This window comes from Arachis duranensis, chromosome 3, assembly GCF_000817695.3.
Source record: "Arachis duranensis cultivar V14167 chromosome 3, aradu.V14167.gnm2.J7QH, whole genome shotgun sequence".
In the NCBI taxonomy this organism is placed as follows: Eukaryota; Viridiplantae; Streptophyta; class Magnoliopsida; order Fabales; family Fabaceae; genus Arachis; species Arachis duranensis.
This window is the reverse complement of record NC_029774.3, coordinates 107,784,266-107,797,754: the sequence shown is the minus strand read 5'-3', so window position 1 is coordinate 107,797,754 and position 13,489 is coordinate 107,784,266. Positions and strand designations below refer to the sequence as shown.

The 13,489-nt window shown below is 34.0% G+C and overlaps 1 protein-coding gene across 1 annotated transcript; it reads right to left on the bottom strand.

The window, feature by feature from the left end:
- Positions 1-232: 232 nt before the first annotated feature.
- LOC107480040 (NAC domain-containing protein 41-like) lies at positions 233-1,462 on the bottom strand. Its single transcript, XM_016100154.3, has 2 exons — positions 1,219-1,462; positions 233-914 (listed from the first exon to the last, which is right to left on the bottom strand). The coding sequence occupies exons 1-2, from the start codon at positions 1,400-1,402 to the stop codon at positions 463-465; spliced, it is 636 nt and encodes a 211-aa protein (XP_015955640.1). The 5' UTR covers positions 1,403-1,462; the 3' UTR covers positions 233-462.
- Positions 1,463-13,489: the final 12,027 nt, after the last annotated feature.

Genomic DNA, 13,489 nt, shown 5'->3' with positions numbered 1-13,489 from the left:
CTCACATATTTTTATATTAATAATATCATCAAACTCATTTAAATTACTCCTAAAAACAGGAAGAAAGATGAGATAAGTTCATTACAATATTATAATAAGAAACAACAATATATAAGATACATAAAAAGTCTTAATTAGCATATTTAGTGTTGTTAATCGAGAAATACTAGAAGATTATCAAAATTTATTATTGTTGATCATCCGTTAGCCATCAATATTTAAAAGTGTAGTCTAAAAATATGTCATTGAATTATTAGCTTAAAAAAATTGAATTAATGGCTAAAAGTAATGACCAAAAACAATAAATTTTAATAGCTCTTGAGTATTTCCCTTGTTAATTTTAAAGGGTATGAATCCATTTAGTTGCAGAATCGACGGGGTCTGAGTGAGAATATGTATGGTGGTTTTAATCAATAGTCAGCAAGACCATCAGGAGGAAGTGCATTGTTTGTTGCGTTGATATTAAGAAGCATATGAAGAAGATACTTCCATGACGTTATTACTTGAAGTGGAAGAAGATGAGGATGAAGATGCTGAAGAACGTGCTTTCTTGCTTATGATGATGCTACCACTCCCAACACTCCTTTTCTTCACCGATAAGCGGCACAGAACCCAATCTCCTATATCGCAAGCATTGTTATTAGCATGTAGAGTAGTACTAGCCAGGCGATATTCATGCAAGACCCAGTGAGTTCTAGTGCCATTGGGAGATTTCCCTTGGTAAAACACTAGGGTTTTTCTAATGCCAAGAATGCTATTATCGTCACTATTATTAGAAGATGAAATGATTCTTTTGTCGGATCCTGTTGCCTTCCAATAGCCAGTGGTGGTTGTTCGGTTCATGCGGCTTCCATTTCTATACTTGGGTTCCTTGCTGCTGAAGAAATACATCTCTTGATGTTCATCACAATTTCCTATGTATCAAAATAACAATATATTAACCATGATGTTATGTATGTGACTATTTATCTACAAGCTAGTTATTTTTCATGTAAAATTAATGGTTAAAAATCGTTAAATAATTTAATATATTTGTTTATATAGTCATTTAATGATTTTTAATTATAAAATTTACATGCATTATTTTTAAAATTGATAATTAAAACTATTAAATAATATGATAAATTTACCTAAATTTTTATCTAAAGACTTTTAATAATCAATTTAAATTTTTATTATCAATTTTATACATATGTATACGGGTAGCTATGTACGTACCTGGCAAATCCCAAGGATCATAGTTGGAGAGATTGATGTCAGGAATCATGGAAGCGGGCAAGGGGAATGAGAAGACCTTACATTTCAAATACTGAAACACAAGCTCTTCATCCGTTGGCTGGAATCTGAATCCAGGAGGCATTCTACTTACCCCGTTCTTCTTCACAAAATTTAGCTTTTCCATTATTTGATTGTATTATATTCTCTCTACTCTATGTGACACTATACATGCATGGACATCGATGAAATTCAGTCAAGCTAACATGGAACTATATTTATACAAGAGAAAAGCGACACATAGATAGTATATATGATAGCATGCATCCACTTTAATTTGTTCTATTGACAAATTAATTAAACAAATCTTCTTCTCTTATCGTGCTCTTAAAAGATCTTTTTCTTTCCCTTTTGACATGATGCCTAACCTTTATATCGTAATAAAGTCGTCATAGTCGTCGTAGGAAAGACTGTTATTATACATTACTATTATATGTAGTTGTGTCCGTGATAATATATAAAAATATATAAAAAAATTATTTTTTAAATAGAAAGTTTATTTATTTTTAAAGTATAATAATTACTCATCAATAGTAATATATAATTTGTGATTAAATTGAAATAATTATGTTAGAATTATATCTTTTTTAAGAATTTTTTTTAAATAATATTACTAGGTCAACTGCATACTCAACCCCACTTGGCATCTCGCGTACCTCAAATACTTCATTTTCTCTATCAAAACAACTAACCTGTATGTTACCCGATGTTCGTTGATTTGCATGCACTTTGGAGGTCACCATCTCAGAGAACACAAGTCCAGCATTAATTCGGATTTCAGCCTTAGCTCTTTTCCTAGTGAACAACTCATTCAATCTGTAAAATGTAGCCTTAACAAGCGCAGTCACCGGGAGATTGCATGCACCCTTTAAGACGGAGTTGATGCACTCCACAAGATTGGTGGTCATATGACTCCATCGATATCCACCATCAAATGCCAAAGTATACTGCTCACGTGGGATTCGATCAAGCCAGTTGGTGTAAGCCTCACCCCTTTCCTTTAATCGTTCATAGCGCATCTGGTACTCCCTGATCGTCCTCGAGTATCCTATGAAAAACATTCAGTCAACAATGAACACCATTCTATTTGATCGTACTTACAATAAATTCAAAGTTCATTGTATTTAAAGTTACCAATATTGACGATAAGCTTCTGCAAGTAAGGTGCCTTGAACTTCCTCAAGAAGTTGGACTCAATATGCCGGATACAGAACATATGGAACGCTCTAGGAGGAGATCAAACCCCATTACTTCTCTCAATAGCTGACCTAATAGAATCGTGACGGTCAGAGATAAGTCCCACACCATCACGTGTCACCACATGTTGATGCAAGTTACTCAGGAAAAAGTACCATGCATCAGAAGTCTCTCCCTCCACTATGGTGAATGCAATAGGCACGATGTTGTTATTACCATCTTGTGAGACTGCAACCAATAAACAACTCTTGTATTTTCTATACAAATGAGTCCCGTCCACCTGCGCCACTGGTTTGCAGTGTCTGAAGGCCCTTATACAAGGGTAATAACTCCAGAAGACTCTATGCAGTACACGTATATCAGGAACCAAATCATCCCCCTGGTAAGCAGGCATTATTTCAAAGTGAATCACTGTTGATGGCTCCTTATGACACATGGCCTCAAACCATATGGGCAAAGCTTCATATGATGCTTCCCAACCTCCAAAAATTGATTCCACCGCCTACTGCTTCGCTAACCAAGCCTTGCGATAACTAATGCTGTAGTTAAACTTTGACTGGACTTCAACAATTACTGATTTCACCTTTATAGACGGGTCAACCTCTACCAACAGCTTAATTGCTTCTGCAACTGTCTTGGAATCCAGCTTCAAATGGTCTTGAGAAATAGTAGACCTGGTACAAGTGTGACTTCCATTGTACCTCCTTATCTCCCAACAGTACTTCTTCTGCATTTTGGTAACCCTTATCAACCAGTCACAACCATTCCCATATTCTGTACATTTGGCATAGAATGTCGTCGGTTCCGATTCATATACCCGATAGTCCACACCTCTCTAGATGGTATAATCTTTCATTGCCTTGATTATTGCCTCCCTTGAACTGAATTACATCCCCACTGTAAACTCACCATCCGCTACAATAGGAGGCGCTGCATACATCAAAATTAATAAACACACTTTACCATGTAAGATCATTACAGTCTTATTTTTCGCTATTCCATCTATGTAAAGAACAACTAAATATAATTCATAACAAAGAACTATTAATTAATAAAAAAATCAAACGATGTGGTCACAAATGCCTAGTCACATATCACATACATTACTCATCCGACTTATTGATTTGCTACTTCAGAGTTTCACATAGCTACCTAGGTTTACGCACCTGCATTCATATACTGCGAAAACTCCAGTGCGTGCATAGCCTCTAAATCCAACGACTACATGAAAGAAGGCTCCTAAAACGGATGCGGGTTTGCTAGTGCATTTGTAACTTTTGCCACATATGTGTTCATGGTGCCGCCAGCTTCATCTTCGTCTTTACCTGGACCGACGATCTCATAGTTACTTTCAAATTCATCTTCACTTTCACTATTATAATATTCCAATTCAATGTTACGGTCCGCTTCAGATTGCTCAAACTCAATATATAACTCGATGCACGACATTTGGTGGCGATTTTCCATGTACATTGAAAACATTTCATGCATACTCGCTTCGTCCGTCACGTACTTGGTCTGAAATTGAACAAACCCACCAAACACAGATAAAGGATACCTGTACAAAATACATGATACTCTCCTACATCTTTGAGAATCTATCTTCTCACAAATCACACCTTTCAATTCCTCAAATGACAATGTGAACGGAATAACAACATCTAATGAATTTTCACACACAAATTGAACTCCCTCATATGTTTGCAATAAGATCTGTCCGTAATAATAAATCTTCAATACAACTCTATCATCTATAACACTACACGTACTTGACTATTCTCAACCTCACAGAAATTTATTTTACAAAAATGAAGGAGAAGAATCAGAGAAGAGAAAAGAAGAGAAAGAACATTAGCTGAGACCGGCGATAAAGAAATGGGGGTTCTGTGAGCTCTTTCCAGTTTTTGTATGCACTAACGGACAAATCGGACGGACCGACCACGTGAACTCCCAAATCGGTGGGTCCGATTGGTTCACCCCAGATTAAAATAAATTTTTTTGCTGCCGGTAATCGGTCCCACCGATTACTGCACTCTTTGGGTAAAATATTTCACCACCTAAAAATCGGTGCCACCGATTTCATGCTGCTCAACGTCTCCCTCACGTAAATCGGTGGGTCCGATTTGTGTTACTTCCTCTCTGCTTGAAATCGGTGGGTCCGATTTCTTCTCCCCAAATTTCCAAAAAGTAACACCGTCATAACAGTGTAAATCACCCGTAATGATCATATCTCAGTATAACTCACATCCCTAAATCATATCCAAAAAAATTAACCTAAGAGTATACTCACACAGTCACACACATCGATCAGAGCCTGTCACGTAAGAAATTTCATAATAAATTCTACTTCTGATCAAAGACCCTGACCTTGTTATTACTTTCATATACCAAAGTCTTGCATGTGATTCATGTCTGCCGCATTATCGTTTTACATATTTATTTACCTTTTCTAATATAATTTTTCTATTCAATTTTTCGTGCTTAAAGTTCTCCTATATTTGCCATGTAAATTGATCATGATATAATTATTGTCTATTTGCCTACTCTTTTCAAAGAAGGAAAAAAATGAATTTGAATAATTATTATTGATGGATAGATGACTCAGACTCACTTTATGTCGCCTGCAAGTGTTTCTAAAGACGAAGCTTCTTTTTCCTTTAGTAGTTTTCTTTACAACGATTTGCTTCGGCTGTGTTTAATTTTAGTTTGTTTGTTTGTAAAATTAAAGTTTCCAAAAAATTCAATTAAAATAATGGATGTACGAAAAATATATAAAGGGGAAAAAATGAACAGGCCCATATATATATATACTTTCGATAAAAAGCAAAACCACCTTCAAATTATTAAACATGCACATAGTCAACTAATTAGAATAGAGTAATTATTACATTATATAACGCTCTTAACTCTCCCTCTCTGTTTGGTATTTATCATCTTATTTTATTATTGTAAACTATACATATAATGTAAATCATATTTTAAGTTAAAAATTACGGTTCTAAATAAACATATAAAAAGATACGTTATCTTAGCTTACTAAAATATATTATGAGCATTGTTATATCTAGATTAAGATCAGAAAAGGATTTAAAAGAAAGTATTGGTACTTTTCTTCACCAGGAAGATGTTGATTTAAAGAGCTTTTTTTTCCCACTACAATCAGATTTTGAAAGATTCACTGGCGCTTACTAAAAAGATTAAAAAGAAAATAAGAAGTCAATATTACGTATTTGCATGTTTGAATCCTTGCTTAAGACCGCGGCAAAAGAAGTAGTTGGTTCCTGTAGGTGTAAGTAAAATAAAATACTATTATTTAAATAAGTGTCTTGCTTAGTTCTATTACACATGGGACTCACTTAGTCACTTCTCTTAGCTTTAATTTCTGTCTTTTTTTTCCTTTCTTTTTTTTTTTTTTTTGGGTTTTTTTTTTTTGAATAGCTTTTTCTTGCTTCAAGAATCACTTTTATGATTTTTCAGATCCTCAGTAACATGTCTCCTTTTTCATCATTCTTTCAAGAGCCAACATTCATGAACCACAAAATAATCATGTGTTGCAATCTCTCTCTCACTCTCTTTTCTGTTCTTTCTTTCATGCACTAATTTCACTAATTCTATGCCAAAGCGAAGAAAAACAGTAGAAAAGGCAAACTATGCTTAACGCATAAGAAACTTTGTCATGCCTCACTACTAGTTTTTATCTGGATCATAGGCAATTAATTAGTAGCATTCAAAAGCATATAGCTTTAAGAATAGAGTAAGGTAGTAGTGTTTATATATTAATTATGATTGAGGTCTTAGTTTTTCCTTAGTTCTTCTTTTAATTAATTTTTACTAGCTAATATGGTATCTTATTCAATTCCCCAGAATAAGTATTAGAAACGACATTATGCACAACACATTGTTTATCGATTAATTATATATTTCAAACTATTCAAATAAAAACAGTATGATAAATGTCAATCTCCTGGAAAACTTTAGTAAAAACTAAAAACTAATCTAATATTAAAAATAGAAAGATATTAACTAGCAAATTAAATACGTACGTATTATGGTAAAGCAATGATAGATTCAGAAAATTTTAGTTATGAGAATAAAAATATACTAAAATAAATTTTACTAAACATTGATATATTTATATTTTAAAATTAAAATTATATATATAAGTACCCAAAAAAATTAGGAAAAGTATATTAATTTAAAATAATAAAAATTAATTAAAATATTTTTTATTTTAAAATAATTAAATATTGTATTTTGTATATATTTTTAAATTTAATTTTGAGATGTTGTTAATTTAAAGAATATTAATTAATAGATAGATAATATTTTTTTTTATCTTAACTAACTTTTGAAAACAAAAAACTAATAATTTTACTTATGTTTAGAAAATTAAGTTTTAGCTTAGTAATTAATTACTTGGTTAGTTTTTTATGGTTATCAGTAGCTAACAGAAGAGGGTCGAATCTTGGCCTTCTTTTTTGTTGAGTTTAGCTTTCGCTTTTAATTAAGAGAACTTAAGAGATATTTTGTTTTTGTCTCATATCGAATTAAGAGATACTTTTCTTTTTCTCTCCTGAATTACAGAAACAATAAAAGAGCAGAGAAGAGAGAGTGACACCCAGAAGTATCCTGGCTCAGCTACTTAGTGCAATGTAGCCTACATCCAGTTTTCATCACAATAATGATGGAATTTCACTATCTTTTTCACAAGGTACATACACCAATTTTTTCCTAGGATCTACCCAATCCTATCTGGGACAAATTCAGATTCTAACCCAACCTGAATTTGACTAGATCCCAATCTAGCTTTCAACAGCCAAGTACTAACCCAACTCGTAAGAAAATTTCTATAGGATCATGAAACAAAACAGAAAAATTTACAAAGAAAACTAAGACATCTTAAGGCTTTTTTTCCAAGTTTAACTCACAGCCTTTTACCTCTCATTGGCTTTTTCTTACAAATTCCACCATGTTTGCCTTTTTCAATAAGACTCAGACAGACAAAAACTGATAAAATAAACTACTAAATGAGAACCATAAAGGAGAAGAACTCAACAAGCTTAGGAAGCTATGAAAACCAAACTCTGTGCTTAGTTCTTACTCTCTTGCCTTCAACCCTTGGCCGTTCACCCTTATTATAGAAGAGTGAAGCTTCCAAGGTTGAAGCTAGTTCAAGGCCCATCCTGTCTTCTTCTCCTTCCTCTGAGCTTGCAGCGACTTCGTCAGTGTCCAAGGCATCTTTATCTTTGTCTGACATAACCTGGTCTTCATCAAGCGAACCAAGATGTTCCAAAAACACCTCGATTCTATAATGACATTTCATCAAGGATTTTTCATTTTGTAGTGCAATTTTTCGCTGTTCCTTACTTGATCTGACCATCTGTTTGGTCATAAAGACGAATTCTTGAAGAACGTCTTTAACAATCCCAGTGATTAACTATTCATGTGAATCAGAGGTACCAGAAACTGAGGGAGAAGGAAGGATTTTTTCCTCACTTTCAGACATTACCGAAGCCTTGCTACCCTTGGGACCTTTGCCTTTAGCTTGTTTGGTTACACCACTGCCTTTGAGAGTAGACACTTAATAGAGAATAAAGATCGGTCTAGAATTTTTCAAAGGAATTTTGTTGCAAGTATAGATCCAAACTAACAATTAATCCTCAATAAAAGTTTAAAAGGTTTGTCACAATACAAATAAAAAATAATCGGGAGTATTAATGCCGGGTTGTTCTCTCTAGGAATTGCAATGAAGTTCTCTATTATTGGCTATGAGGGAAATCGGGATTGAGGTGGTGATTGACAAGAAATGTAAATAACGAGAAAGTAAATGACAATTAACTAACAAAGGAAGGAAAACTCAAATGGTAAAAAGGTCTTGACAATGGTTGATGGTTAAGGATCACTATCCTTGTTACTAACCACAACATGATAATTGCAAGGATCAATCCCATTTAGTCATCCTCTAACAATTGAAAGAAAGTCAAATGAGCTTCATCCATCCTAATCCATAAGTCCTAGCCACTCACTAATTGAATTAGTGAAGACTAGTGTCAATGGACACCAATTATCAATCACTTGGACATTAGCAATTCAAGGTCACCCAAGTAACCAACCCAAGCCAAGAAGAGGAAAATCTAACTCATAACTAAAAGAAACAATTCATCAAACACCTAGAATGCAATAAAAGCAAACATCAAAAGATATGAAAACATTAAATTGCATTAAAAGGAAATTGAAATTGACAAGAGAGTTCATGAAATAAAATTGACAACATAAAGGAATTAACAAGAGAAGTAGAATAAACTAAAGTGCTAGAACAATAAAAAGGTAAAGAAAAACTAAATTGAAAGAAGATTAAAATCTAAATCTAAAAGAAATAAAACTAAAGAACCATAAAACCTAGAGAGAAGAGAGAGCTTCTCTCTCTAGAATTCTAACCTAAAACATGATGAAAACTAAACTATCACTACTTTCCTATCCCCTTCAATTCTCGGGTTCAAATGCATCAGAAATGAGTTGGATCTGGGCTTGGATGGGCTCAGAAATCGCCCCCAACATTTTGCCTTTAAGTGAGTCACGTGCCTCTTATCACGCGTACGCGTCGGCCATGCGTACGCATTGCCTGGCAAATGACCTTCTCACGCGTGCGCGTCGGTCACGCGTGTGTGTTGCCATGAATCCTCCAAATGCTCATTTCTTCATGAGTTCTCCACTTTGCATGCTTTTTCTTCACTTCTTCCATCCAATCCTTGCCTTATAAACCATGATATCACTCAACAAACATATCAAGGCATCGAATGGAATTAAAATGAATTAAAATTAACAATTTTAAGGCCTAAAAAGCATATTTTCACTGTTAAGCACAACTTAGGGAGAATTATAAAACCATGCTAATTTAGTGAATAAATGTGAGAAAAGTTGATAAAATCCACCAAATTCAATACAAAATAAACCATAAAATTGTGGTTTATCAACCTCCCCACACTTAAACAATAGCATGTCCTCATGCTAAACTCAAAAAGGCAAGAAGGGGGTATGAACATTTATTTAATGCAAACTATCTATATGCAATATACCTAAATGCAATCTATCTAAATGCAATGCATGCAACTACTTAGTCAAAATAAATAAATTTCTAAGAATACATATATAAACATAGGGGCTAAGACAATAGCGATCAAATCAAATCCACAATTGAATTGAGTTATTGAAAAGAATTATGAACTTGTAAGATCAGAATTGATCATGGATGAAAACATGTAATTGAGCAATCGAACCCTCACCGGATGTGTATCCGCTCTAGTCGCTCAAGTTATAGGGTTGATTCACTCAATTCTCCTTTAATCATGCTTTCCAAGATTTATTTTTTATCTAACAATCAACAATTATTCAATGCATGAATACAAATATCATGAGGACTTTTGAGGGTTGTAATGGGACTAGGGTCAAGGTAAGGATATATATGGCTATATGAGCTTGAAATTTGCATCTTTGATTAAGCTAAGCTCTTACTTAACACATATAAAACCTATACAATTAAAATACAAACCTTACTACCTATTCTTCAATTTTTTACACACTCATGCATTCTCTTCAATTCACATTCCATATGCATTGTATTATTATTCTACTTTGGGCATTTTGTCTCCTGTTTTATTGCTTTTCTTTTTCTCTTTTTCTTTTTTTTCTTTTCTTTTTCTCATTTTTTTATTTTATACTAAAGTATTTACAAAAATATCAATGCATATAGTTTAAACATTTAATGTATGAGTATGTACCCAATTTTCAAGATCTTTAATGAAAATTCAAAATGCACTTTTATCTCTACCAATATTCCCAACTTTCCCAGACTTGAATAATACACACTCTCACTAGACTAAGCTAATGAAAGATCCAAATTAAAGACATTTATTATTTTTTACTTTAAGGCTAGTAATGTGCTAAATTTAAGAGCAAAAGGGGATTAAGATAGGCTCAAAATTGGCTAACAAAGGTGGATAAAAGGGTAAGACTATTTGGGTAAGTGAGCTTCAATGAAATAAAGGCCTAAATTATATAAATGCATTCATACACCAAATAATAGACATAAAGAATCGAACAAATCAAAGATTACAAACATAGAAAGAGAATAATATACACAAGAATGAAAATAGTGGTTATATGATACAACCACACAATTAAGGCTCCAAACTCACAAGGTTGTATGTTCTTAGCTCAAAAACATGTTCCACAATATGTACTTCAAGCAAGTTTCATGAAAAGTTTTTACTCAAATCAGTTGGGATGTCAATGCCCTATATAAGAGGAGTTTTCTTGGAAAATTTCATTATTTTGACTAAGTTTATTATATATATGCAGACCAAGAAAATGCAACTAAAAATTCAAAAAGACTTAAAAAATAACAGAAAAAATTAAAATGCAAAAGTGTTAGAATTAGAAATTGTCACCCAAAAATCACCGATCGATCAGACGACCTCCCTACACTTAAAAGTTTGCACCATCCTCGGTGTATTCAAAGATGAGCAAGGGGGTACGGCGACTTTTTGAATTGCCACCTTCAGTTGGTGGATCAACCGGTTACTGCGTGTTCTTTCTTTCGCTTCCCTTTTCGCTTATGGTGACTTATCCTGAAAATAGAAAACAAGATAAGAAGACAAGTAAATGTAAAAGCAAGAAAGCATAGGTTGTTGGAATGAGGTATGAATCACTAAAATGAAGTGAGTGAACAAGTGTGTGACATTAAGGAAAATTATGTGTGAGTTCTAAGTTTGCGCGTGTTTTAGAACACACACACTATCATGAAAAGCTATGTCACAATTACACAAAAGAAGCATGCAATTACTCATTCTAGTGTGCTTGAGGTACTTCAAAGAAAACTTGTAAGGTTAAGACAAACAAACAAGTAGTAAAGGAGCATAAAAGCACTCAAGCAAGAATCAAGTGATTATAAAATGGATGATGAATGGACATTGATTGATGTGCAAGGAAACTTAATGAACCAAATAAAATATAGAGCTCACACATCAAACAATGACACACATTGAAGTTTGTTTGCATCACCTAATTGACATGAAGTGGGACACATGGTTGCTATGCATCTTAGAAAAAGAGAGATAGAAGTTAAATTCAATCACATAGCAAGCATGGTCCATATAACTTGAGAATTTTCAAAAGATGTCCCTAGGTGAGCTTACAATCCAATTTCACAAATGAAGCATTATGGCAAAATGACTAGTTTCACGTATGTGTAGAGCACGTAGTTAAACAATTAATGATCAATATGCCATTAAGGCATAAGCATAACATATGGATGCATATGATCAAGAAACACAATGTATTAAATAAATACACATCATCCAACATCAAAAATTACCTAGTCAAAGTAAAGAATTCAAATCACATGGTGGCCAAATTATGCAATTCAAAAGATTTAGAAAGCTTTAAAGACAATGTGATAAGTACTTGGTATTCACAAATGTTAAGCATGAAAATTCGATACCAAGAAACAAAAATATAACCTCAACAAAGAATTCCAACAATGAATATTAACAACTATGATGCTAAAATAGCATTCTATCAGTGACCAGCAGCAATAAATAGCAAATAATTAAGATTAATAATCCAACACTTTGCGCCAAAACAGAAAATTATACAAAAAAATTAAACTAACTAACTAACTAAAAGAGAATATGGTAGTAGATGGTAAATGATGGTGGTAGATGATGGTTGGAGGGGAAAAGAAAAGAAGAGAGGAGAGAAGAAGAAAAGAAATAGAGAGAAGAGAAGAAAAGAAGTGTGTGAGACAGGGGTGTCCACGCGTACGCGTGGGTCACGCGTAGGTGTGGAATGGGAAAATAGAGGGTGACGCGTACGCGTGAGTCACACATACGCGTGGGAAGAAATTGTGCTAGACGCACAGTGTCCGCACCATTTGCGCGCAACTTTTTGTTTGGACCGTGCGATGGCACAGTCCACACACGATCCTGGCGCGATCAAAATCAGGGGTGTCACGCGTATGCGTCAACCAAGCATATGCGTGACAGGCAATTTTTTTTCAAAAGCTTATTGAGAAACTAACAAACTACCAAAGCGATGCTAAATATTATTAAACAAGCTAAACCACAACTCAAAACCAAATAAACCTAACTAAAATGAAAATTCAACTTATTTACCCATGTAAATAAAGGAGAAAATGGAAAGAATTTAGGGGTGTCTTCTACCTAGTACTTTTATTTATTGTCCTTAAGTTAGACATTTTGGTGAGCTCCTTGTCATAGTAGCTTATGCTTGTATTCATCCTTGAACTTCCACCAATGCTTGGACTTCAAGTATGCTCCAACACTCCAATTGATATCCACCAAGCCTTGATGGAGTTCCGCACAAGCTAAGGACTCCCGAAGTTGATCCTCATGTATACCGGGATCCCAAATCTTGTTTCTACACCCGTCTTCAAATTGATCATCATTCCACTCGGGTGATAAGTTCTTAGAATTCTCATGAAGACACCCAAACATCCTCCTAGACCCAAACATTGAGCTCTACACCAACCTTTGCAATTAGACTTTGAGCTTCCAACCATAATGAACCTAGAATGATATTTCCAACTGCTAACCATCTTTCTCTTGCTCTTAAATCCACAAAGAGCTCTAAGTTACCTATCAGTCTCAAGCAAACCATATTCAAGCAAAAAATTAAAGCTTAAGGATAAAGGTTTTACCCACTTGAATGATAAAATGGATGGTGGCCTAGAAGGAAATGGTTCCAACCGTCTTGACAAAGAAATTTCCACTCCCGTCCTTCTTTGTTGAGAGACTTCAACACTTGATAAGCTTCTTCAACTTCCACCTCTTCTTCACCAAATTCTTCTACTTCTTCCCCATCGCTCAAGTCATAAACTGGAGGTAATGTGAAATCTATCTCAACATCAACCTTAAATTCAAAGGGGGAAGATTCATTAAGCTCAAAAGGATCATATGTTGATGGGAATCATCATAAATAAGGGGGCTTGTTGCTTGCT

Excerpts from the sequence above, each read along its gene's own strand:
- LOC107480040 (XM_016100154.3), bottom strand. The coding sequence starts at position 1,402 with ATGGAAAAGCTAAATTTTGTGAAGAAGAACGGGGTAAGTAGAATGCCT. Across the intron at positions 915-1,218 it reads TGATCCTTGGGATTTGCCAG|GAAATTGTGATGAACATCAA; the intron begins GTACGTACATAG and ends TTTGATACATAG.